General features: G+C 41.1%; 1 protein-coding gene across 1 annotated transcript; it reads left to right on the top strand.

The window, feature by feature from the left end:
- Window positions 1–1563: 1563 nt before the first annotated feature.
- On the top strand, window positions 1564–23550 carry SUB1 (SUB1 regulator of transcription). The gene is made up of 5 exons (XM_037128998.2): window positions 1564–1672; window positions 4728–4800; window positions 7391–7513; window positions 20667–20775; window positions 22616–23550. Exons 2-5 carry the CDS (start codon window positions 4729–4731, stop codon window positions 22693–22695), a joined length of 384 nt encoding a protein of 127 aa, XP_036984893.1. The 5' UTR covers window positions 1564–1672; window position 4728; the 3' UTR covers window positions 22696–23550.
- The last annotated feature ends 2839 nt before the right edge of the window (window positions 23551–26389 follow it).

Below are 26389 nucleotides of genomic sequence, written 5' to 3'. Positions count from 1 at the left end.
ATTTTTATTTTTTCAACTTTCTCATTGTAGTGTATTTCATATACTGTAAAATGCACAAATATGAAGTGAAATTTTACATCTGTATATATCTGTGCCAGCGTTAGGTAGGATAGGTAGCAATCTAAGGCCCGGAGGAGGAGGGAGACATGCTTCATTCACTACTTAGCAGTCCTGAGCCTGGTCCAGTGAGATTGTGGGCATTCCAAACATCACAAGCAGGGGTAGCACAGGAGGAAAGTCCTTGAGACTCTGTACTGAGAATTTCACTAAGACAATTTCACTAAGACAAAGAGCCTTTAATAGCTGAGAAAGAAAGCCTTTGTAGGAAAGGGAACCAAGAAGCTGACTAAGGTATATAACGCCTGAACTCCAATAGTCTGCTCACTCAGATTAGCCAGGTGTCCACTTGTAGCATTGGCTTAAGTGTATAGAACAAACTTACAACTTTTTCCCCTCTATACATGGGGCATTTAGGCTAGCTGGGTGCCTGCCTGTAGTTTCATACTAGTGTGTTTCATAAATAACCTTTCTATCTTATTTCCACTATACGTGTTTTCTCTTGCTTGAATTTGTCTTTTGAGAGCGAGGCAAGAACTGAAGAACAAGCTGGAGGTGGGGGCCTAGCTCGGGTTTCTCCCTGGTGACACAGCCACCACCCAGACCGGGATATATTCAGCCCCCTAACAGATTCCTTTATACTCACACCCAAGTGATAGCCCTTACTGGTAACCTAGTCCCTACAGATTATTTCACCTTTTTTTGGAAGGTCAGGTAAAATGAATTTTTAAAAAGTGGCCGCCTCGCTTGACACTGCATGAGGGAGTGGGCTAGAGCTTGTGTATGATCCTTCCCTCAGTCTGCAGCCCTGTAATCAGGTTCTGCAGGGTTGGCCTCACGACTCACTGCATGAGCCCCCAACAACTTGTTTAACCTTGTTGGTTTCATCATCTACAAGGTGGAGGGAATAATCATTCTTCCTTTGGAAAGTGCTTGTTGAGTTCCTGATATATGTAAAGTGCTTCCTACGGTGCCCGGCACATAGTGGGTGCTTGCTAAGTATGTTGGGTGAATATAACTTCACATACATTCTTAGGCGTTCATTAAACATACATTGTAAGAATCTGTTAGATATATTCTTGTTTGTAGTATGGCTTCCTCTGGCCTTCTGTGAACTATCTTATACCTCCAGGACTTCAGCGTAGGGATTTTGTGTGGCCCACGACCTCTCAAAAAATTCTTGCGTTTTATGTAATTAAACACTGTGACTTGGATTTTACCAGGCAATTACTGGGGGATTTGGGGAAGAGGATCATTTCTGGGAGAAATGTGCCAGAAATGTCGATCTTTTTTAGTATGGACACTTCGCTTTCATACAAGAAACATTTATGGAACAAGTGCAAAGCTCTGTCCTTTTCTTTAATGTTTTATTCACTCTCTCACTCACTCACAGACCCAATCTTCCCTGCAACTCACTCCCAAGGAAACTGCTCAGGACGACAGGCGGTTCCTTTAAGGCCCTGGAAAGGGTCTCAGTGTAGGTTACACCATCGAAGCCACGCCCCGTCACGTGTCCCAGCGGGGCGGAGCCGGTGTCTCCTGGCTTCCGTCACGTCCGGTTCTCTGTCAGTCCTGAGCGAGAGAGCACGGGGCTGTTAGGAAGCAGGAGCGGAGCGTGAGTACGCGGGACTCCGCCCCCAGCCCTCGAACCCCGTACCCTGCTGACCTCTTCACCCTCCCTCCCGGGCTGCGCACCATCTGCGGCCCGTCGCTCTTCTCGGGGGGTGACGGCCGCGGGAAATGGCGGCGCTGCCTGACCTACCCCTTCCCTGCTTCGGCCTCCACGGACCCCTCCTCCGTCTCTGACGCCCTTCCTCTAACTACGACCCCGTGGCCCTTGTGCTGCAAACCCTTGCGCGTCAAAAGCCAGGCCTTGAAAATGGCCCGGAGCAGGGGTGGGCACGGTGGCCTGGGATTTTGGGCGCGGCCGGGCGCGGAGTCCCGGGGAGGGGTTCGGGGCACCCCCGGGACAATGCAGCGGTGGCTGTGGCTGTCTCCGGCCCGGCACGGGCTGGGGCGCGTGCAGGGTCTGCCTTTTCCCGAGGCTTCGCGGAGTCCCCACCCTCGTTTCCAGGGTGGGGGGCGCTCTAGGGAAGCAAGCTGCTTGCTTGCTCGCTCGGATCGAGCAGATCCGATTGGGGTAGCATGGCGGGTGGGGGGCGGCTGGTTTGCAGGGGGCAGCGAACGCTTCGAGGGAAGAAAATGGCGCTTGTTGCAAGTCCCTCCTCTTCCCGCACGGTCTCCTCCGCACTTCGCCACCTCCCACGCCCCCGTCGACCAACCTGTCCCCTGCGAGGCTCCAGCCGTTTCCAGCCCAGGAGTTCTAGCAGGCTTCCTGCCACCGCGAGACCCCCTGCCCGGGACTTGTGCTCGTCACTCTCGTTCATGTGCCCTTTAGTCTTGGTTTATTTTCACATCGTCTTTCCTAATCCAGCACGCTATCGATGACCAAAGACTTAGTTTTCTTAATTTGGGTTTTGTATATATTCTACACTAGTGATTTTAGTATCATTTGCCTGAATTACGAGTCTGCTTTTTTTTTTTTTTTTTGCCGGGGGGGTAGTAAAGGCACATTAAATATAAATATCTATCTTGTCAAAAGTTCTTAAGAGGCTGGCTATACAATTACCTGTTTCTTCTTAAAGGACTAACTGGGTTAAATAGGAGGGTGTTTTCTGAAATGATCTTAGGCCCCCAGGCAGCTTTTAACAGATGGCATAGTTATGCTAGGCTGTTCCAAAGCGAAAAATGGGTTTAATTTAATTACCTTTAAAAAATGTGTGTTGGCATTATCAGCATCTAGCATACAAAATTGAATTGATTTGGAGATGAGATTGTAAAATGGAGCAGTAACAGGGATAATGCGTAAAACGTGGTTATGAATGTTGCTCCTCCCAAGAATGTTACTTTTCAAGAAATTACCAGGAAAGTCAACATGGCTGGGTTGGGTTGGTGTCAGCTTTTAGAATTTAGTGGCTAGGTTTGGGATGGCCCACTTCTTTTACCTTGACCTCCTATTGTGGAACACATTGAATGCCAGTGCCAGTTCAAGTTAAGTCTAGAGCTAGATTATGATTTTTTTAAAGGAGAAAATGAAGTCCTTTTTTCCTTTTTATCCAAACATTTATAGTCTGTGTTGTGTGTATTGGGCCCTTTAGGGCCTACAAAAATTAATGGCTCAGTCTAGGCAGAGAAGGAGATGGAATGAGCTAGAGATACTTTGATAATAAGCATTTTACCACCTGGTATTGTAAGTGCCTTGAAAATAAGTATAGCATGCTTTGGAGTTTCTTGAAATTGGGGGTTTAGGCCTTAAAAAAAGCAAACCCCTAAAAGTAAATGCAACGAGGTACCCTGCCTTGCTGCGTTCAGTCAGTAAACACCTACTCGAAGGCACCGGGCTGTGTACTGGGTTGGCCAAAACTGTTCAGTATTTTCCATAAGAATAAAGACACATTTTTCATTTTCACCAATAGCTTTATTGACTTGGGTATTTTGATTATGTTGTCTATCTCTTGCTATATAGTCTTCTAGTGGGTAGAGGTCAGGGGTGTTGCTAAACACCTTCCAATGCATAAGACAGCCCCACAGTAAAGCATTATTTGGCCAAAGTGTCAGTAATACCAAGAAACTTGCCAAAACACTTGAAAGGTTCAATCACTTGCAGCACCTTCTCCACACACTGCACTATTCTGTATTTGTGTTTTAGCTGCATTTTTACCTTTCTTGAAGTAATAAAGTATAATATGCCAGACACATTGTGTATCTTTTCCCATCTTCAATATTAAAATAGCACAAAAATTCCAATTACGATTTTTAAAAAATGCATGCTGATATGACAGCTGTCACAATCCAGTGTAACAACATTGCTTTGAGTGAAGTTAAAGGCATTACTAGAGCCTTGTATGAAAAAAACTAAATAAACTTTCTGACCAACCCAGTATCTTTGTCTTGGAGAACCTGAAGAAGTAGGGTCCTAGTGGGAGTTTGAGGAAAGGTTTTGCTTCTCCTAAAAGCAGGTTTTAAAAATTCTGGTGTATTCCAACTAGAAAATCAGCGTAAAATGTAACAAGCTGTAGATTATGTGTAACTTGGTGAACTCTGAATTAGTACTTATTATTTGATGGCATGGTTAAAAAGCCAAATAAAATTAAGAACAGACAAAATATGAAAAATAGTATTACAATGGCAAATTAATTATATCAACATCTAAAATGCAACTGTTCCCTGTGTTGTGTGAATGTTATGGTCATTGCTTACAGAGAATAATTTCCTGCTAGGTTTTGTCAGGGAGAAGTAGAAAGCAGTACTGAGAAGATTCATATTTTTCCCTGGCTTTAACAGTTGCTTGTAAGCTGCTTCTTGCAAAGTGACCTGCTCATAAACATCTAACCCCCTAAAATGAAGTAGAAAAAGACCCATTGGTGTAAGAGGGAGATGTGTGTGACATTTCTCCTTGGTGGGTCAGAACACTATACTCTGCATGTTTTCAACTCGAAAGAGCATAGATCAGACTGTAACTTACAGCATTGTGCTCAGTATAAGCACTCCAGTATCACAAAGTGGTAGAATGAATTGTGGAACTTCTTACATTTCTGATTGTGGGAGAGAGTTAAATTGAAGGTAATAGAACAGCTTATACGTTACTTACACAGTGTGTTTTCTTTCAGAATGCCTAAATCAAAGGAACTTGTTTCTTCGAGCTCTTCTGGCAGTGATTCTGACAGTGAAGTTGACAAAAAGGTGACTATTCCTGGACCAAGTCCTTTCTGTGTACTTAGTTCAGCAGGATTGTCCATAGCCGCTTCTGAGGGACAGCAAGGTGTGCCAATCTCCCAGTGAAAGCCTGGAGGGCTGCTTCTGAAAGTGCATATGGCCCCGGGGCCACTCCACGAAAATGCCTCGGGTGCTGGCTGGTATACGCACACTCCTAGCCTCTGAGTCAGACTGGCCAGCCTCGGATGAGGAACCCCAAAGCTGCAGGACCACTGCCATGGACCCCAGGGGAATAGCATTAGAATAAGGTCAAAGCCACTGATTGCCATTATTTAGAAGTCTGTAGCTATTATATGAGGTAGTGGATCCAAGTGATCTGAACCCCTTTAATGCTGATGTCAATTTTGACAGCCTTCTCAGCCACTGGTGTTTATTGAGTCCACAGGTATTACTTCAAATGTAAGCTTGGTACCTTTTAAGTTACAATGTTATTTGCCCTGGTCCCCTCCTTTTAGTTAAATCAACACCCAGCGAAGCTGACAGGAAATTACCCATTTAGACAGAATAGTCTTTTTCTGCATTAATTGACAACTGCACTGTAAGTGGTACATGATTTCCCTTAACTGAGCACCTCACACTTCACTCAGGGCTTCCTTTGTGCAGACCTGTCCTTCTAGAAGCTTCCATAGTTGTGTCTCTGAGCTTAGTTAACCTGACAGTTAAAAGAGAGCTTAATAAGGGAGAATCTTGTAGAAGATGGACCTTTATGGGGAAATACACAATATAATATCATCTGGAAGGTTGAAACAAAACTTCAAAGAACATACATATGTGTAGTAGGAAGTCTGTCAGTTTTTTAATTCACATGTAACATAGCATTTGAATATGTTCATTTAACATTTTCATTGAACTTTTTACATGCCAGCCCACAGGGAACATCTAGACAGACCCTGTTGTGAAGAATAGTTGCTTTTGCTCATTGAGCTGTGTTAATTTAGGCTATTTGTCCCAAATAGTACTAATAATTTTGTAAGGACTTAGCATTTTCTTGCATATGTATATTATATTTTACCTACCTTCATCCAAATTCAGTAAAACATTAAATTATGAAGGTGGGAAAAAGTCAGTTTATAGTTGTAGAACACAAAACAGTTTATTCTGTAATTTATTGTTATTTGTATTACAATTGTAAAGCTACTCTTGCTCACAATACTAGCTTTTGCTTTCCACCGAAGAACATGACTGCCCTCTACTGGTTTTTGTGGGTGGTTGGCTCATTTTGAGAACGGGGCTATATTAAAAACTTTGGCAGTAGGGCTACTTTTAAGGCATTGTTTTGATTTTGAGTGCTAGTCATACACTTCACTGTCTATCTTCAGTGGTTTTTTTGTGATGAGGAAGTTCTCGAGTTAGTTACTTGTAGTGCCCAGTACAAAGTAGGTTTCATAGCTTTGCCTGCTCATAAATTCCTTGAGCCAGATTAAGTCTTTTGGAGTCAGCAAAGCATAAATACATATCATATCCTAGAAATGGAGTAAATCATTGTATTCATAGTTAGCATATTCCCTTTGTAGCTTTAGTAGACTGGTTTCCAAAAGTTTGAAAGCAGCAGGTCCCTCATCTTTTTGTTGTTACTGTTTCTCCCAAAGAAACCGGATGTGGGATCCTGGTCTACAAAATAACTTTTCTGCTTAATGCCACTCTTAATTGCTAAAGTATTTTTGGGCTCCTGAGAACAGTTTGAAAACACTGTTATGTATCAGTGGTAGGTTAGTTTCAAAGTTTCATTGTCATGTGCAACCTGATAAAGTTTGTATTTATGATTTTTTACGTAATAAATGTAGTCTTTTGGTCCTTTAAATCATAAAAAGTAGTGGACTCTTGCTCAGGCTGGTGTGGCCCAATGGATCTGTCACCGGTTCAGTTCCCAGTCAGGGCACGTGCCTAGTTTGTGGGCCAGGTCTCTAGTGGGGGGGTACGTGAGGGGCAACCAATCATTGTTTCTCTCCCTCCTTCCCCTCTCTAGAATAGATGGATAAAATCGTAAAAAAAAAAAAAAAAAAAAAGTAATGGAATCTTTTGAACCTGGCAGTGTAGACATGTCCAAACCTGTAGAGAATTTTTGTGGTTTATTTGAGTCAAACTGATAACATTGTTGGGAACCAAGATCTAAATGCACTGGAGGACAGTTTGTGTTTGTAGTTTATCTTGTACATTTGGAGTTAGGAAGGGAATGTAAAGAATGTGCATGAAGGTGGGAGAAAGCAAGGCAGGGATTGGATTACTGGGTAGTTAACCAGATCTTGTATTCTCTTGAGGGTGATTGTTTAAACTTTTCAGGGTCTGAAAAAGACATGTAAAACGTGTGTTCACCTAGATGCACAGGAACGGCGGACTGGGCTTAGTGCAGAGACACCCCTTTCACTGGAAAGCCCCAGGCCTGCGGTGCGACTGCTCACCATGACCTGCCCAGTTAGGAATTTGTGATGAGATTGTCCTGTGAGGTTACTCTTGGTCACTGACCTCATACATATGCCCTTTCTTGTCTGTAAACCTGAGATGTGTTTTATTACTTAGTGTGCAAATTTTAATCATATTCATGGTTTTTTTTTTCAAGTTAAAGAGGAAAAAGCAAGTTACTTCAGAAAAACCTGTAAAGAAGCAAAAGACTGGTGAAACTTCAAGAGCCCTGTCATCTTCCAAGCAGAGCAGCAGCAGCAGAGACGACAACATGTTTCAGGTTGGTTATTGTCATAGGCCCAGGGGATTTATTATCCGGTTTCATCTGAAGAATCATAGAAGTGCCTTAATCTAATACTGGAATGCATAATCTTTTATATATGTTATAGTCCTCTTGTCTGAGGATATTCATTGAAATATAAGAACAAGTTAGTTGAAACGAAAGTAATTTATAAGATGCTGGAAATTTTTTAAAAAGATTTTCTTTAGACAGAGGGGAACAAAGGGAGAAAGAGAGGGAGCAAAACGTCAGTGTGTGGTTGCCTCTTGTGCGCCCCCTACTGGAGATCTGACCTGGTCTGCAACCCAGGCATGTGCCCTGACTGGGAATTGAACTGGTGACCCTATGGTTCGCAGGCCTGCAGTCAATCCACTGAGCCACACCAGCCAGGGCTGATGCTGGAATTTTTCTTGATGAGTTTAATTGGAGTCAAACTGAAAACATGCCTGGGAGCAAGATCTCAAATTCTCCCTTTGTGATGATGCTAGATTATTGTTAAAATCCAGATGACTGTAGTTTTGCTATATTTAAAACAATGTGGATGTAAAAACTATAGACATCCAAAAGAAGAGGTTGAGGTTGCACATTAGAAAGTAGTTGGAGGAGGTAGGTCTAGTTTTGGGCTGTGAAGTATCCGGTACGTACAGGATGTTGGAGAGGGAACAGCAATAAGATTTGCCTGGTTTGGGCTGGACAAGAACAGAAAAGGCCAGTAGGTTTACTAACATAGGCCCTCTGTTGTCGAGAATGAGGTGCAATAGTAAGGTAACGGGAGGGAAATTTCTTTTCTTGGGTGTCATATCTTGTTTTAGGGGGACTGTTATTGGCATCATTGTACAGTATAAGGATTTGTGGGGAGAGGCAGTGGGGCTAAGTGAATCGGGTAATTTATTGTAGGCCTTAATCTGTGAGTGAGGTGATAGGGGCTTAAATGGTTTTTCCCAAAGGAGAAATGATGATTGTAAATTACTGATGAGGAAAAACGGACTAGAGAAGTGAAACAGTCAATGAAGATTGATTGTAAATTTGAGAGACCATAGAAACACAGGTTTAATTAATAGAAATGAGGGAAAGAAATTAGTTTTAATGGCAAAGGTGGTTAGGTTTGGCTTCTTGGACCTGATTGTAAATGTGATGAAATAAGAGTGTCCTGTGGCCCTCGGAGGGCGTGGTTGGGGATGTTCCTGGGCGATGGTCGGCATGGTGGACGGAAGTGGGTGTAAGTCGGAGGGCGGGGAGGAGGGGCTGAGGACCTGTCTCCTTGGTCGGTGTTCAGGGAGGAAGGAAGAGGGATGTAGGCCAGAGAAGGTGAGGGGAGCAGAAGAGAACGGGAAGGAGGGCAAGCACAGAGGGAGTGTTCCCAGGAGGTCTGTGTATTTGAAGCCAAAATGTTGGGCAGAATGAGAGTGCTAACATTTGGTTAGAAAGCAAGGCCAACACACACACACACACACACACACACACACACACACACACACAGTACATATTTATGTCATTATACACACAGTTGACTGAGTGAAGTCTTGAAATTCGAGTGCCAGGATTAAGGTGCAAATGGGAAGATAGGAGTTTGATTTTTTTACTTGCTTTTGCTTTGTTGTCTGTCTGGATAAAGAAGGTAGATAGCCACATAGTTACTGTACTTGATACTGGATGCTGGAAGCATGCTAAGGTTTCAGGTGCACTGATCAGACACCAAAAATGGTAACACTGAGAAGGTGGTATGCTAAGTATTGGACTGTAGTGATCATTTCACTGTGAACATTTATGTCAAATCCTGGCGCACACTTCAAGTATATACGATTTTGATTTAAAATACACAGAAAAAGAAAATAAGCAAATGCAGACAAATGATTTAGTTATGGGTTTAGTTCTTTGATTTCTGTATCCTATAGAGGAAGTAGGAACAGACTAGGTTAATTGGATAGAGAATAGAATGAATTTTTCATACCATAAGATGCACCTAGGTTTTAGAGGAGGAAAATAGGAAAAAAATTGAAAAAATGTGGTAAAATATTTAATAACATAAATAACATAATATTTCACCAATGTAAATGTAAACAGAACTCAACAGCATTAACAACTATCATTGCTCCCAATGGGGGTGGGGCGGAGTGGAGTGTGTCTTATAGTCCAAAAAATATGGGTAAGTTGCTGTTTGTAAGAGTTAGGAAAGGGTGCTGTTTCGGTGACTGGATGAAAAGTTGAATGCTCACTGTGTTTCATTCAGGCCTTGCTAAGTTCTGGATATGCACTGATGAACCAAGGGGATGGGGTCTCTGGTTTCATGGGATTTATGGGGGTAAAAGTTATACACACAAATATACATACAATCATACCTTGGTACTTGTCAGCTTCAGAACTCGTCAGACCGTGTACTTACTGCATTTTGATGAGAAAAAAATGTTTCAGCATTTGGTACTTCGTTTGGGACTCATCAAGCTAGCTAGAACTTGTATGAGTCATGACCCTCTGCCCCAAGAGAAAATGCTTCATCGTTTGGTAACATCAGGAGTTCTGGAGTGAATGAACGATGAGTACTGAGGTACCACTGTTAAATAAAATCGTAAGAGCTGCCCTAGCTGGCCTGGCTTGGTTGGAGCATTGTCCTGTACACCTGAAGTTTGGGGGTTGAATTCCTGGTCAGAGCACATACCCTACCTAGGTTGTGGGTTCAATTCCTGGTCAGGGAATTTGTCTCGTATCAATGTTTCTCTGTCTCCCTCTGTCTCTAAAATCAATAAACGTAAAAATAAATCATCGGTATCCTGACTGGGTCCCTCAGTTGGAGCATCATCCTGTGCATCAAAAGGTTGCAGTTTCCATCCCCTGTTGGGGGTGGACGAGAGGGAGGCAACTGACCTATGTTTTTCTCTCACGTCAAGGGTTCTGTCTGTCTCTGCCCCTTCACTTTCTCCCTTTCTTAAAATAAAGTAAAATGATAAGGTCTAAGAAGTAAAAGGGTAGATTATTGTGAGAGAGAAGGAGCCTGGTCATCTTCTAAGGAATTGGCACTTGACACTTAAGACAAAGGAGGAGCCCAGGCTACTTAGCTCAGTTGGTTAGAGTGTGGCCCCCATGCACCAAGGTTGAGGGTTCGATTCTGGTGAGGGCTTATACAAGAAACACCTCCCCCTACCAAAAGAAAGATGGAGGAAAGGAAGAGCCGGTCCTGTGAAGTGTGGGGGAGAGGGACTCATGTTGGAAGTAGAGGAAATGTGCGAATACCTTGACGTGGGAAAGAACTTGGATTGTGCTGGAGTTACAAAGCCCTGGTGGCTGGAGTCTTGAAAGTCTGGTGGAGAGCAGCTGGGGGGTTTAGTGGGTAAGGAGGGGGAAGAGCCAGGTGCGGCAAGGCCTTCCCGTTGAGAGGCCGTTTTTAGGAGTTTGCGTTTTATTCAAAGTGCAGTGGGAAGCTGTCTTAAAAGGCAGAATGAAATGTGAAATCTGCAAAAAGAGTATCCTTTCCTTTTATGTAAAACCTGCAAAAAAGTATCCTTTGTATACACTTTCCTCCTGTGTAGAATGAAGGGCTGCTTTGGGATATTTTAACTTAATGTTTGCGGTGTAGGAAAACACTTTCAGGTATTTGGGCAACTCTGTTGGGCTTTTCTCTGATTAGTTCTGTTCACCGTATACCTGCCTATACCCCTATGATAGCTAGAGCACCTTTGGCCTATTAATGGCCGATTAGTGAATTTTATTTTGTCATTCAGCCTGTAATTTTATATGAAAAGAAACCAGGACACACATTTAGAGCTCTTACTCTACTGGATTCAGGAAAACGAGGTCTATTTTTAGGAGTGGTTATTATCTCACCAAAAAATGTGAGTCCAACTCAATTTGGAAATCTTCTCATACCTGATATGGCTGTTACACTTCTCACCCTTCTGAAAATGCCTTTAGGAGGAGCATAAGCCTTACTTTCAAAGTAATTTTTCACAGACCTGGTGGTGAAGGCCTTGTAAGAGATAATATTGATTTCATTATTGTTCATTGTAGCTTTTTCCTTGAAATGGTATTTTGGGCATAGAAAAGTATTTAGGTGATAATACTGAATTTTAATTGGCTTAAGAGCACATTAGAGTACACTGACTATATAATATAAAATCAGGACTTTATTAATACTAATGGTTTGATAGTTTTATAAGATGAAGGATGGGGTTTTGGGAAGGAAAATCAGTTATTCTCATTGTGCTTTGTAAAGTAGTTTTTTCCTTTTTAAAAAAAATAGCAGTATGTGTTTTCTACACTTCTAGAAGACAGCTCCCAGAAGCTTTGGGAAGCTTTCAGGACCCAGCTTATCAGTTACTACTTTACCAGAAACAGATAGATCTAAAATCTTAAATTAAAATTCTTTGGCTAGTAACCATATGGCACTTTTTTTTAACTTAACTATTTCTCTGGAGACTAGAACTAGATGAAGTAAACTGTCGGTTGGTAGAGCGGTGTCCTGCAGACGTAAGCAGCTCTCTGAACGGTGCACTCACTGATCTTTGAACCTGTAGAGTGACTTGGGCAGAACTCTGGCTGGAGAGGAAGTGCTACTAGATGCTTGCCTTTGTCTGGTTCCGTCGGCACTGAATTTTAAGAGCGAGGTTCCGCAGGGATGTAACCTGCCCAAGGTAGGACTTCTGTGATATTAAAGATGGTCTGGGGAACCAGCTCGTGATTATTCAGTGTCTTAAGGGCCAGAATGGTTGAGACGTAGGGGACTTTGATCTATAGGATCTGACACAAATAACACCCCTTTATATTACAAAATCTTTTATTAAAAACCATAAGCTTGTAATTCCGTAACATAACAATATCACACTCAAGCATACCGTGTGACATTTTAGGTGACATATTTGAATTAAAGCTACAAATTATTACACCTATTATTACCCTACCAACCACGTTCAAGCAGACGTTACCTCTGGACCCTGTATATTTTTCTTCAGAGGTAGCCATGAGGGTTAGCGATACCACCTTAGTTGATTTGGTGCTTCTAAATTAGGTCATTATCCAGTCAAGTGTTCCTAATCTGCAGGAGTAGCGTGGGGTGGGGGGCTTCATGAATGTACTTTAGGGAGTCTGTTGGAATTATTTTTTTTATTTGAACTTTTCCGTTGTTTCTAAGAGGATTATTCATAACCTTTATCAAATCCCCAAAGGGGACAAGGAATCAAAAAAATTTAAGAATCACTGTTTCCTATGGTGTATGTGATATTTTTTTCCTGCTAACTTCCAGATTATATGCATGAAAATTGTATGCATTCTGTTACTTCTTTCACATGTGATCGTAGTGACCTTTCTTCTTTGTACTTTAATTATATCCGTATACTACCTGGGGCGGGTTGTAAAAGTTTCTTAGCTTTATTCAGTTTTCTCCTCCAAGGAGGAGAGGAGGTGACCACTGGATAAGTTTCTTTCTTTAAAATAAATTGAATTGAGATATAATTTACACATGTAATAAAATGCACACACACAGTATAATTTGATGAGCTGTGATAAATGTATACACTCTCGTAGAAAGGCCGTTTCCATCACCCCAGAACATCCCCCCTGTGGGGCAGGGGCAGTTCTGAAGGGAGGCTGACAGTTCTGTTCTAGAAACTCGCATGAATGGAGTCGTGCAGTGTGTATTGTTGTGTGTCTGGCTTCTTTCCTCAGCCTAACATTTCTGTGTTATCAGTAGTTCCTTTTTATTGCTGACTGGTACTCCATTGCATGATTATACTACAATTTGTTTATCCATTCACTTTGGATGGGCATTTTTTTTTGTTTTTTTTGTTTTTTTTTAAAAATAAATTTATTTATTTTTTTTGAGTTGTTTATGCTGTTACAGTTGTTCTATTCCCCCCTTCATTCCCCTCCACCCTGCCCCCCCAACCCCACCATTACCCCCCTTTAGCTTATGTCCATGTGTCTCAAGTCCTTTAGGTTCTATATTTCCCATACTATTCTTGCCCCCCCATCTATTTTCTATCTACTGTCTATGCTACTTGTTTTCTGTACCTTCTCCCCCCGTCTCCTCCTCCCACTCCCCTGTTGCTAACCCTCCTTGAGATGTTCATTTCTATGTTTCCACTCCTGATCTAGCTGTCCTTTTAGTTTGCTTTCGTTTTAGGGTGTGGTTGTTAATAACTGTGAGTTTGTTGTCCTTTCACTGTTCATGTTTCTTTAACTTCTTTTTCTTAGGTAAGTCCCTTTAACATTTCATATAATAAGGGCTTGGTGATGATGAACTCCTTGAATTTGGTCTTATCTGAGAAGCACCTTATCTGTCCTTCCGTTCTAAATGAAAGTTTTGCTGGGTAGAGCAATCTTGGTTGTAGGTCTTTAGATTTCATGACTTGGAATATTTCTTTCCAGCCCCTTCTTGCCTGTAAGGTCTCTTTTGAGAAATCTGCTGACAGCCTGATGGGGACTCCTTTGTAGGTGATTGTCCCCTTAGCTCTTGCTGCTTCCAGGATTCTCTCCTTCGTTTTAATTTTGGCTAATGTAATTATGATATGCCTTGGTGTGTTTCTTCTTGAGTCCAACTTTTTTGGTACTCTCTGGGCTTCTTGGATTTCTTGGAAGTCTGTTTCCTTTGCCAGATTGGGGAAATTTTCTTTTATTATTTGTTCAAATAGTTTTTCCACTGGTGGTTGTGTCTTTCCCCCTTCTGGTACCCCTATAATTCGGATATTGGAGCGTTTATAGATGTCCTGGAGGTTCCTAAGCTTCTCCTCATTTTTCTGAATTCTTATATCTTCATTCCTTTCTGATTGATCATTTTTTTCTTCCTTCTGGTTCACTCCATTGATTTGAGTCCCAGTTTTTTTTTCATCTCTATGGGTTTCCTGTGGAATTCCATTCATTTCCCTTAATTTAGCCTTCATATGTTTCTCTAATTTGTGGCTATAGTCCACCAGATCTGTGAGGAAGCTGATGACCAGTGTTTTAAACTGTGCGTCTGAGAGATTTGCTATTTCTTCGTCACTTAGATTTATCTCCGGGGCTTTGAGGTCCCCCTGCGACATTTTTGGTCTGTTCTGGCCCTTTAAGTGAGAGAAGCTGCGCCTTGGAGTCCCAGGTCGCTGGGTTGTGACGCTGTATGTGGGGGCGTGGTCAGAGCGGGGAAATGCCGCTTCCGCTGCCGCTGGTCCGACCGCTCACTCCCTCACCCGCGCGCAACCGGGCAACCAGTCAACTCGCTGCCACCGCCTCCCCACTGACTCCTCCGTAGTCGCTCACCCGGTGGGCCGCTCGGTCGCTCACTAGGTCCAATCCTGGGTTTGGAACCCGTGCGACTGGATTCGCGCGTCTGGATTCCGCGCCCAGGTCGATGGAGCTCTCCTTTGTAACTCCTCACCTGACTCCGGTTTCGCCCCTTACCGGTCGGGCCGAAGAATTTGTTGTTAGCGGACTTCCGAAAAGTTCAGTTTTCCGTGTTCTGGTTGTGTTTTCTGATGCTAATATTTAGTTGTCCCTAAACTTGGTTGTGTGAGGGGGCAGGCACATCCACCTATACCTCCATCTTGGCGGAAGTCCTGGATGGGCATTTGGGTTATTTCTCGAGGGCTATTAAGAATAAAGCTGTTACAAATTCTTGAACAAGTTTTTTGTGGATATTTTTCCATTTTGGGTAGAAACTAGATGTATTTGTTGGGTCATAAGTAAGTGTATGTTTAAGTTTATAAGAAACCGTCGAACTGTTTTCCATATTAGCCGTTCCATTTTACACATCCATTAGCCATGGACGAGATTCCAGTTGCTCCACATTCTCAGTGGGTCTTGTCAGTCTTCTTAGTTTTTCCTCCTTTAAGTTCATGGATGTGTAGCGGTGATGGCTCGTTGTAGTTTTACTTGGCATTTCCTCAATGTCACATACTTGCTCTAAAATTTGTTTTGAAAAATTTATTGATTTAGGAGAGAGACAGGAAGGAGGGGGTGGAGAGGGAGAGAAGTGGGTTTGTTTGTTACTCCACTTACGCATTCATTGGTTGATTCTTGTATGCATCTTGGCTGGGGATCAAACCTGTGACCTTGGCATGTTGGGGTGATGCTCTAACCAACTGAGCTGCCCAGCTAGGGCTTCATGTACCTGTTTTCGAAGATTCTGTTCAGGTCTTTTAAAAAGGGTCATTTGATGTATGGAGTTGTAAGAGTTCTTTATATATTTTAGATACAAGTCCTTTGTCAGACAGACATAAGTAAAGTGAATATTTTCTCTGGTTTAGTGGTTTGCCATTTTATTTTAAATATCTTTAAAAAGCTTTAATTTTGATTAAGTCAGTTTTTAATAATTTTCCCCCTTTGGTTAATACTTCCTTTCCTATGAAGATATATTTTTTCACCCCAAGGCCACAAAAATTTTGCCAGTGTTTTTCTCCTAGAATTTTTGTAGATCTGACTTTTGTGTGTTTAGCTTCATGTAGAAGTAGTTTCTCTGGGTCTGGTCTGAGACCAGGTGGGTACTCATTTTTCTCTCCTGCACACAGATAGCCAATTGTTCCGGTACCACTTGTTGAAAAGACGTTCGCTTTCCATTGCATTATCTTGGATCTTTGTAATGAGAATCAGTGAATATGTAACAAAGTGTTTCTGAAGTCTATTCCATTAATTTATGTCTGTCTTCAGTACTACACTGTCATAATTACCGTGCATTTATAGTGACTTTTGAAATCAGGTAGGATACGTTCTTTAACATTATTCTTCACCTTTAGAATCTTTTTGCTGTTCTCTGTATTTTGTATTTCTATATACATTTTAGAGTCAGCTTGTCAGTTTTTACCAAATAGCTTACTGGGATTTTGATTGGGATTGGGTAAAGCTGAAGATTGATTTGGGGAGGACAGGCAGCTTGACAGCATCAAGTCTTCTGCTTAAATATGTACACTCTCTCCATTTATTCAGATCCTTTTGAATTTCTTTGTTTTGTGATTTTTCACTCTAGAGTTTTGCACATCTTTTGTTAACTTCATTTTTAAGTATTTTGTATTTTTTGATTGTATCGTAAATGTTAATTTCATTTTCCAGTTTATTGCTAGAAAAATGTGCCTATTACGTACCATGTAAAAATACATGTTATTTACATATTTACTTTATATTACATGTTACACATGCATTTTTTTGAGACTTCTTAGAATTTTCTCTGTTGATAATGATTATGTCTGTTGAGTTTTATATCGTCCTTTTCATTGTTCCTCTTGCTTGGTTGTTATTATTTCCAGTACAGTATCGAAGAGACGTGGTGAGAACGGGCATCCGTGCCTTGTCCCCGGTCTCAGGGCCAGCCCTCCTGGGTCCTTCCTCGGCACCACTGCTCCCTGCACTCTGGAGGGAGCCCACGCCTTGCTGGGGCTCTGTCTCTGGTGTGGGAGCGTGAGAGTCGTGGGGTAGACACTGTGCATCTTTCCACAGGCCCATCTTCATTTGGAGATTTGCAGGAAAACTTTTTTTAAGATTTATTTATTTCTTTGTTTTTATTTTTATTTATTTATTTTTTTAAATTTTATTTATTTATCTTTAGAAGTGGAGGGAAGGAGAGAAGGAGAGAAATATCAATGTATGGTTGCTTCTGGTGCATCCCCTGCTGGGAACTGGCCCCTGCTGGGAACTGGCTTGCAACCCAGGCATGTGCCCTGACGGGGAATTGAACTGCAATCTTTTGGTTCGCAGGCCCTTGCTCAATCCACTGAGCTATACCAGCCAGGTATTTCTTTGTTTTTAGAGAGAGAGGAAGGGAAGGAGAAAGACAGGAAGAGAAACATCAATGTGTGGTTGCCTCTCACGCGCCCCCTACCAGGGACCTGGCCGGTAACCCAGGCCTGTGCCCTGACTGGGAATCTCAAATGGCAAACCTTTGGTCTGCAGCCTGCACTCAATCTACTGCATGAAAGCTTTTTATGTTAAAGTGAACACTGATATATTGAGGGACAGTGTGCAAAGTGCACAGTAAGTTTTAGTTTATAAGTGACTCAGATTTTGATGGAGCAGCAGTTTGTGTGTCGAGATTTTTCCTTCTGAACCCACAGCTAGTCTGTGAAATGTTAGCAAATTTTAGTGTAGGTAAAATTTTACCAACCTATACCTTTTCTCTACTTTGAGTAGTTCCTTGTTTACTATGTATCAGACACAAGTCATTTGAAAGTGATTAGGGACCACAAAGTTTTGAATACATAGATGGTCAGCCATGTTTGGGAGAAAGAAAATGCCTCATACTGTGTTAACCTGCAGTAGACAGAAATGTTTAAACACACTTCATTGACATTGTGGATGAGGGCACTTTTGAGACGTTTCTAGAGAGCAAGGGCAGAGATTAAAGTAGCTGATTTTCTTGTGTTTAGTGTGTTGCATTGTGCACTTTACATAAATCGAGTACTTGCTGTTTCTAATTGAAGATTGGTAAAATGTGCATTAATACACTTACAGTGTGCTTGTCTCTTTAAAATAGGTTTCCCTTTAGTCTTGATTTTTGAACTTTTTCTAGTGAGAGTTTTAAAGATTTAATCCTGTTTTCAGATTTCTCAGGAGTACGAATCTTGCAGAAGACAAGCAGCAGCAGCGGTAGTCGTGTGCTTGGTTTTTCTGTTTGTTTGTTTTGTTTTTTTGTTCTTGCTCAGGAACCTACAAAGGTTCCCGAATTCTCTTCCCGTACTCCAAGTCCTCTTCGGGAAAGCTCAGTCCCTTGGGCCTGTCTTTGAACGTCAGTGCCGTGTCTTCCTGCTTCTCTGTTCTGCGTCTTTGTCACCGTGCTCTCCCTTTTACTTAACTAATGCTTAGTCGTTTTTCAAGGTCAAATTTCACCACCTAAAGTTTCTTTCATTTCCTCAAGCCCACGTTAAACTTGACTTATATAGTCAATATTATTTTAGTAGGTTTTTAATATATTTTATCTGCTCAACAGGCTTTTGCGCTTATTGTAAAAACCAAAATGAAAATGTGCAGTGCAGTGCTATAGCTGTTTAAGATAACTTAAATTAAAAAAAATATTAAATCAATATTATAAGTCACTATCGACAGTTTCACTGTGACAGTTATTTTGAACTTAATTCATTTACTGGGAACCCAGTATGATAGGCTTAAGGGGACACAAAGAAGACTGAGTGAAAAATGAGCTGGTACAACTAACAGTAGTCCTGGTGGGTGTGGTTCAGTGGATGGAGTGCTGGCCTGCGAACCTAAAAGTCACTGCCGGTTTGATTCTGAGTCCAGGGCACATGCCTGGGTCCTGGGCCAGGTCCCTCGTAGGGAGCACATGAGGGGTAACCACACACTGATGGTTTTCTCCCTCTCTTTTTCCTTCTCTTCTCCTCTCTAGAAATAAATAAATAAAATCTTCTAAAAAGTTATAAAACTGACAATAAAATCACAGGTGACTTTAGAGTAGGCTGTGGGAATTTAATTGGTGGAAACAGAAGTTTGCTTCTTTCAGAATTTAGCCCTAAAGGGAAAAAGGAAGCATGGGGAAAGTTATAAAGTGCTTTATAAAGAGAGGAGAGGCATGTTTGGAAGTGGTGGATAAGAGCCATCGGAAAGGGAAAGAATGCACACACAAGAAATGGGTTATGGAAGGTAAAGAATTTAAGAATTGATAATGATGTGGGTAAATAGAAAAAAGATTTGAAGGCACTTATCTGTGCCTCGTACCTAGTGGACTTTATTTTCTCCATGAAGCACGGGGCATATCCTGGAAGTAGGGGACACACCAGCAGGACAAGAAACTTACTTGAGATGGGAAGCTAAAGGAAAATGAATGAGACCAAACTGAGACAAAAGCATCTAAGGGGACGAGGGCAAGGTGGAGGTCATGAACGTGTGCTTGTGTCACTGCGCAGCTCTAACTCCTGTGGCAGCCTGATAAAGGGGAGGATTTAATGACTGGATCCAGCCAGACACAGAACTGTCACATGCCGGTGTGTTTTAAGCACAATAGCCACAGCTAGTTTAAGTCAGTAGGAGTGAAGAAGAGTAGGTTTAGAATGAGTAAGAGGTAGAGGTATTGAGGTGTTCATCAGAAAGTGTGATTTTGTAGCCGAAGTGCTAGACAGCACGTTACACTAGTGAAGGACTGCGTGGAGCGTGTTCACTGTACTTTGTGGAGTAAAGCGTTTTCCATTCCTTTGGACTTTGTAGTTTGTGTTTAAGAAAGTTTGAAAAAACGTTTCCTGTAGGTAGTAGGATTAAGTTCTCAGACTGTGAGTGAAGTGTATTAAAAGATGTTAATTTGAAGTGAATGTCTAAGGGGAAAGCCTTCTCATGTTATTATGGTCCCTGGAGTCTTACATTCAGAATGGTTGCTAAAGCAAAGGTCTGTGGTTTCCTTGATGGTAGTTTATACTGCAAGAGTTTGGTTTCTAATGATTTTTTTTTTGGTAAAAAAATGCAACATAAAAATTTACTGCCTTGATCATATGTTCACACTATTGCGAAACAAATTTCCAGAACTTTTTCATCTTGCAGAACTGTTACACAGGTAAACATAACTCAGCTTTCTGTCCCTTCCCCAGCCCCACCCCTCATCCCCCGCCCCCTGTCCCCATTCTGTATTTTGTCTCTGAGTCTGACTGCTCTAGGCTTCGTGTGAGTGGAGTCATACAGTATGTGTCTTTCTGTGACTGCCTTGTTTCACTTAGCATAATGGCCTCAGGCTCATCCATGTTGTAGCCTATGCCAGAAAGTCCTTTTTTAAGGCTGAATAATATTCCACTATATGTATATATTACATTTTGTTTATTCACTTATTCCAAGATGGGCATTTTGCTTGCCCCATGTTTTGGTTATTGTGAGTAACTCTTATCTGAGTTATGGGTGTGCAAATAATTATCTTAAGCTCCTGCTTTAATTCTTCCAGACACATGCCCAGAAGTGGGGCGGGGCCTCCGATCGCTGTTGGGTCATACGCTCTGCTTTTTGAGGACCCTCCGTGCTATGTTCCGTAGCAGTTGCACTGTTTTACTAATGATTCTTCTAATACGAAATGATCGGAAATGTGAACTGTACTTGTTTAGTTCCATCTTTGTAGAAAGATTTCTTTTTAATAGCGATACTTCCTTTGGTTATCGTTTGATACTGAGAGTAGTAGTTGTTTTTGTGATTAAAAAGAGTGAGTGTGCAGTAAGTTAGAATATAAATATGGACCGTAGAAGCGAATACCTTCTTACGTTTTGTTTCTTTGCAGATTGGAAAAATGAGGTACGTCAGTGTTCGGGACTTCAAAGGAAAAGTCCTTATTGATATTAGAGAATATTGGATGGATCCAGAAGGTGAAATGAAACCAGGAAGAAAAGGTGAGACTTAATTTCTTGAATTTGGTCCTGATACTGGACTGAGTCAGAAATGATCTAAGTGACCCATCTCGGTGGAAATGGAAATGATGTTTGCAGTGTACTGGGGAGAGATCCTCGTCTGGTTGATGCATTATCTTCTGTAGTCTGTTGGGTACGACAATTGGTCCCTTAATATCACTTCAGTTGGCTGCTAATTTACTTGAATGTAACTTAAAAAATTTTTAAAACATTAATTCTGAAGTAGAGTGGGCACTATCTGGGAAGTTGTCAAATCAGGAATGGAAAATCCTGGTTCACACAGTTTCCTTTTGGATAGTCTTTAGGGTGGTATTATTTAAATGGGTTTATGTCTTTTCGCTTCATCTAGCACCACAGAAGCAAACTTGATTAATTCACCCAGTAGCTAGAGAGCATTGTGCACCAACATAAATTTTATATACTGAGTAGTTAACTGGTTTAGGTTAATCCTTAGCTGATGAAAAATTACCTCCTTATTTTCTTCTACTCTGCCTGCATGCAGTTTTGAAAGGCAGTTTGCTTCATGTATTTTTTAGGTTTGTTAAACTTAACCCTCTGTGTTTTTATAATCTGTACTTTCTTGTTCAGCCTCCTTCTGGAGCGGCCACCCCAGTTGTTCACGGTGGCTGATGCCAGATTTCTTTCCCGTTCCTGCACAGGTGCACTGCAGCAGTGGGATGAGTTCCTTACAGCCCTTCCTAGGGGCTGACCCAGTGCATTCCCGTCCTCTCAGTTTCGGGGCCTCCCAGCAGTTTTCTGAGATGTGTTAATTCTTCAGTTTAGTTTGTTGGTTTGTTGGGTCAGGCATTACAATATTGAAAGTGTAGCCCTGGCTGGTGTAGCTCAGTGGACTGAGCACAGGCCTGCGGACCAGAGGATCGCGGTTCAATTCCCAGTTAGGGCACAGGCCTGGGTTGCAGGCCAGTTCCCTGCATGCCAATTCCCAGGAGGGGACGCACGAAAGGCAACCATACATTAATGTTTCTCTCCCTCTCTCCTTCCCCTCTAAAGATAAATAATAAATAAATAAAATCTTTTAAAAAAGATTAAAAAAAAAAGAATATTGAAAATTTAAAGTACAAAGTTCTTTCCAGTCATAGTTTTGTGACTTACATAGGACAGTGTCATTAAGCTAACCTTTTAAGTGTTTACTTGTGCCCAGTGATCTGCTAAGCTTTTAATTCAGGTTAGCTAATTTAATCATTCACAACAACCCTTGGATGTATAAGAACCATTTAAATGGTGAGGAAACTGAAGCTCAGAGGTAATGTAATTGTTTTAAGGTCTTAAAGTTAGTGCTAGTGAGGCTGGGATTCGAACCCTGTGATGGCATGATTTCCGAATGTGTGTTCCAAGAAGCCCTGTGTGGATGGGATCCCAGGGATTTCCCAAAGGGAGATGCATATGCTCCTGGAAGAGCCCAGGACAGAAGGCATGCACCTTGAGTTCCTGTGGAAATCGAGCAAAAGCTGGGACCAAGCGGATGTAGCACGTAGGCGTCACACATCGAATCCAGGCCTGGCCACTGGCTGCTCATTTGCACCCGTTTGTGAGACGCGGCCGGAGATCATTGTTCTCACTGGGGGAGAATGTACCAGTGTCAGCTAGGATGCTGTGTCTGGTAGTGAAACTGGACATAAACTTGACCTCGGGTGATCGTGATGACTCTAATTAACAACTTGAGTATTTTATATCAATACTATACCATTGTACCATTCAGAAACGGTCATTTTGATAGAACAGAATTTTAGTTGAAAGTATAAAAATCCTCAAGAAAGCTTAAATCGATTCTCAGTGTTTTGTTTTTGAAACTTTATTTTAGGTATTTCTTTAAATCCTGAGCAGTGGAGCCAGCTGAAGGAACAGATTTCTGACATTGATGATGCAGTAAGAAAACTGTAAAATCAGAGCCATAGAAAACTTGTAACTGGTCTAGTTGTTTTAATCTGTCTTTTTACATTGGCTTTTGTTTTCTAAACGTCCCCCCGCCCAAGCTGTTGTATATTTGGATTGCAAAACAATTTGTAAGAATATGTTTTTTTAATGTGCATTATTAAAAACGATCTGAATGAAGCTCCTTGTCAACTTCATTGAGGAGGATGGCTTTGTGCCCACAACTAGTGTAAAATAAAATCAAGGAATACAGTCTTAACTGTTGTGCCCTTCTTTGATCAGAAGAATTGGTACAGTTTAATTAAGGCCAAAAGGTTATAGACCTTTGAATTTCAACCTTTTACATTCAAAAGGATTTGTATTGTATTGAATTTATAAACTTTTGATTTGTGAATCCACAGTTGCTGTGTTTTCTTCTACACAAATGTCCATTGACTCTTCACTGTCCTTTTTTATCTTCATTTTCTTTGAATAACTTGTGTTCAATTTTCACCTTTTTTGTTCTTGAATATATTATGCTAATCTGGAAAGTCAGTGAAACTCGAAATGTTAGTTATCTATCTCAATAAGGTACTTGTAATTAAAATGCTATATGGAAACTACAATCACTAATTCTACTGTATTAAATATTAGGAGATATAGTTTGATAAACACCATGGCTTGTATGAAAACTCTGAGCAAGTGTGTGTCATTACCTGTATTGTTCTGTGTGATAGTTATCTTACTCTTTAGTCTGCAGAGGATGATGGCTTCTTAGGTGTCTGATTTATTTTCACTTACTGAACATGTTCACCATAGGATGATGTCTATAGAACCAGAAATTGTTAAATTAGACTAGGATTTAATAAAGATTGTGAAAGCTTACTGGCCTAACATTTTATTTTACAACATTGAGTATGGACTATATATAGCTGAGATACCACTGAGCTTTTACTGTTAATAGTAGGTAATGTGATCAGTTTTTAGGGGAAAGTATATACTTGTGGTTTTCGGCCTACGCTACAGTAGCCTTAGTGCTTTTGCAGTTAATCTACTGGACTTAAATGTTACCAAGTTTTAGCAGGTGGTCTGATACAGTTTTCAATGAACCGTGATGACAAAGCAGACACAGATAGAAGCATAGATTTCAGGGGCTTGGCAGCAATAAACGGGGCATGGTGTGGCCTTAGGAAAGGGTGTGAGGGGACTGTCACTGCAGTTAAAGAAGGCAGTGAAGGCGACGCAGTCCTCTTCAAGCTAAATGATATTTTGATCACTCCAATAGGACACAATCCTAGATAGAATAATAAAAAGAAAAGTTTAGACTAGACATTAAAAATTCCTTGTTGACAAGTTATTTTTGGAAGCTAAAATAAAATTTAAAGTGGTTACTGCTGTATCAGAGAGTTGTACTATTATACCAAGTTTGCTGTGTCTAGAACATTTTATAGAATTATCAAAGATTTGATTTCAAAACCGTCTGCCAGGCCCTGTGTAGTTACCAGTGATCTGGCAGCTATTCTATTTTGAATATTTTTTTGCATTTTTGGGTTTTTTAAAAAAGTGTTTTTAGCAGTGACCATAATTGTTGTGTAATTGGGGTAATAAATTCTCTTCTGGTATTTTGACCTTCATCAAATAATAGGTATTAAAGTGTGTAAATAACTTTTTTATTGATAACTTTCCCCATTTTTGGAAGCGTGTGTCCTATTGGCTTAATTGGGTAGATTGTAAAGTATTCCCTATATATATACAAAAAGGGTAGTTAGAACACAGAACATTGATTTTGCTGTAGATAGAGAGGGAGTAATGGTTGAATTTCCTAGGTTTATATGAATTTAAGGGGGTGTATGCATTTTGAAACAATCTGCTAATAAAGAGATGGTACTTAAGTCTTTTATTCCCTAGGCATTTTCTAGCTGTTGAGCTTAAACCCTTCCTATAAGGAATGTTTTTCTGGCAGAATTTGGTGCATTGACTACGAAATTCATTTAAATAATGTTACTGGATATGCAATATATAGAAGTTATTAATCTTTTTTTGTGTGTAGGGAAGGGTGAAAATTGGGTTAAAATAATAGCCAAATTAGCTTGTACCAAAAGAAAAGAGTACTTCCCCCCCTGTTTTAACTTTCCCTTCTTGGTGAGATTTCTCCAGGCAGAAAGCTCGGCACTCTGGGGCAGCCACCTCCTTGCATGGCCTGCCAGAGCGGACTGAGGTAGTGCCAGCCCTTGCCTGTTCAAGGCCGCGGGGCCTTTCTCGTGGGGTTTTACTCTTTGTCTTTTAAAGTACAAGCAGCATTTGACCAATTCCCAATGTTCTTGGCATTTTAGTAAAAGAACAACCAACCTCTGAACAAATACTGTATATAATTTGATTATTCTGTTTTGTTTTGCTTCATAAATGCTGAAGAACTTGTGAAGACTGTTCCTACCTCATTAGCTAGTCAAGATTCTGTGATGGTCAGCCTATTCCACATAATGCTTTTGGAAAAAAGACTGAAAATTAAAAGTAGGTACATCTTGGCCTTGGCTATTGAGAGGAAAAGAAAAATAACCAAGAATTAAATGTTCCTGACATGGGTATGTTAGCCGAATACTACAAGCTTGACATTGAAGTGCTGGCTAATATTTCTCCTGCTATTCCTTGCTATTCACTTTTTATGGAAATTAATTCAGTGAAATACTCAAAAGTTTTTTGGGGGGTGTGTGTGTGTTTTTTTTTAAGTGGCGGTTTTCCAGATAATTCTAGGGGTTAGACACTTACACAGTCACAAATACGTAATTCTGTAATTGTGGATACCTGTATGCTTTGTTTGGTACGTCTTCCATGGAGACGTCGATGACTACAATACTCCACCTGTGAATCTTTTAAATGTCGAAATAAAAGATAAGAAATGTGCTCTCTGTGTCATCCCAGTTTCACAAACCTGAAGATGAACGGCAGAGTTACCTGTCGAAGGGGCTTCATTCACAATAGGATGCCTTTCTGTGCGAGCGCTTTGGGAGTGGACTTAGCCTCAGCGTGTGGAGTCTTCTGAGCATCTCTGGTGCTGGATGGCCCACCCCATCCACATGGAAAATGCAAATACTAAGGGTGTACACAGCCTGCTTTTTCCCCCTGCGAATGATTTGCAGCGTGACTACTCCTTGGTGTTGTACTTAATTGTATAATGGACTTCTCTGTGTATTTCTCCATTCACATTTATAAAGTGTCTGTTTTCCCTTTCTTGATTAGTGCTTTTGCTTAGTTATATATTGAGATCTCTTACTGTTTGAATTTCATTTTTTTAAAGGTTTTAGAGGAGAAGGGAGGGAAAAAGAGGGAAACATTGATGTGCGGGAGACACATGGATTGGTTGCCTCTGAAAGCCCCCAACTGGGGACCTGGCCTGCAACCCAGGCTTGTACCCTGATGGTGAATTGAATCAGCATCCTTTCCGTTTGTAGGCTGTCACTCAGCCCACTGAGCCACACCAGCCAGGGCTTACTGCTTAAATACCTGTTCAGGGGAACTTACGCAGGATTAGAAAGATCAGTGGAGCACCACTTACAAGTTTTATTTTGCCCCACCCACTGAACTGGGAAACGACTCAAAAATCCAGTAAAAAAAAGTACTCCAACGCACCGACTTTACAATTTTATAGTATAGCCCACCGGTGTAATGGGTCTAGAAAAGGCATTTTAAAAGCATGAAGCATTTAAAAGTTTATATATTTACTGTA

Source organism: Artibeus jamaicensis, unplaced genomic scaffold, assembly GCF_021234435.1.
Source record: "Artibeus jamaicensis isolate MK-2021 breed Jamaican fruit bat unplaced genomic scaffold, CSHL_Jam_final scaffold_369, whole genome shotgun sequence".
In the NCBI taxonomy this organism is placed as follows: domain Eukaryota; kingdom Metazoa; phylum Chordata; class Mammalia; order Chiroptera; family Phyllostomidae; genus Artibeus; species Artibeus jamaicensis.
Note: the sequence above shows the minus strand (reverse complement) of the source record. Positions and strands in the feature narration are given on the sequence as shown.

Excerpts from the sequence above, each read along its gene's own strand:
- SUB1 (XM_037128998.2), top strand. The coding sequence starts at position 4,729 with ATGCCTAAATCAAAGGAACTTGTTTCTTCGAGCTCTTCTGGCAGTGAT. Across the intron at positions 4,801-7,390 it reads ACAGTGAAGTTGACAAAAAG|TTAAAGAGGAAAAAGCAAGT; the intron begins GTGACTATTCCT and ends TTTTTTTTCAAG. Across the intron at positions 20,776-22,615 it reads AATGAAACCAGGAAGAAAAG|GTATTTCTTTAAATCCTGAG; the intron begins GTGAGACTTAAT and ends ACTTTATTTTAG.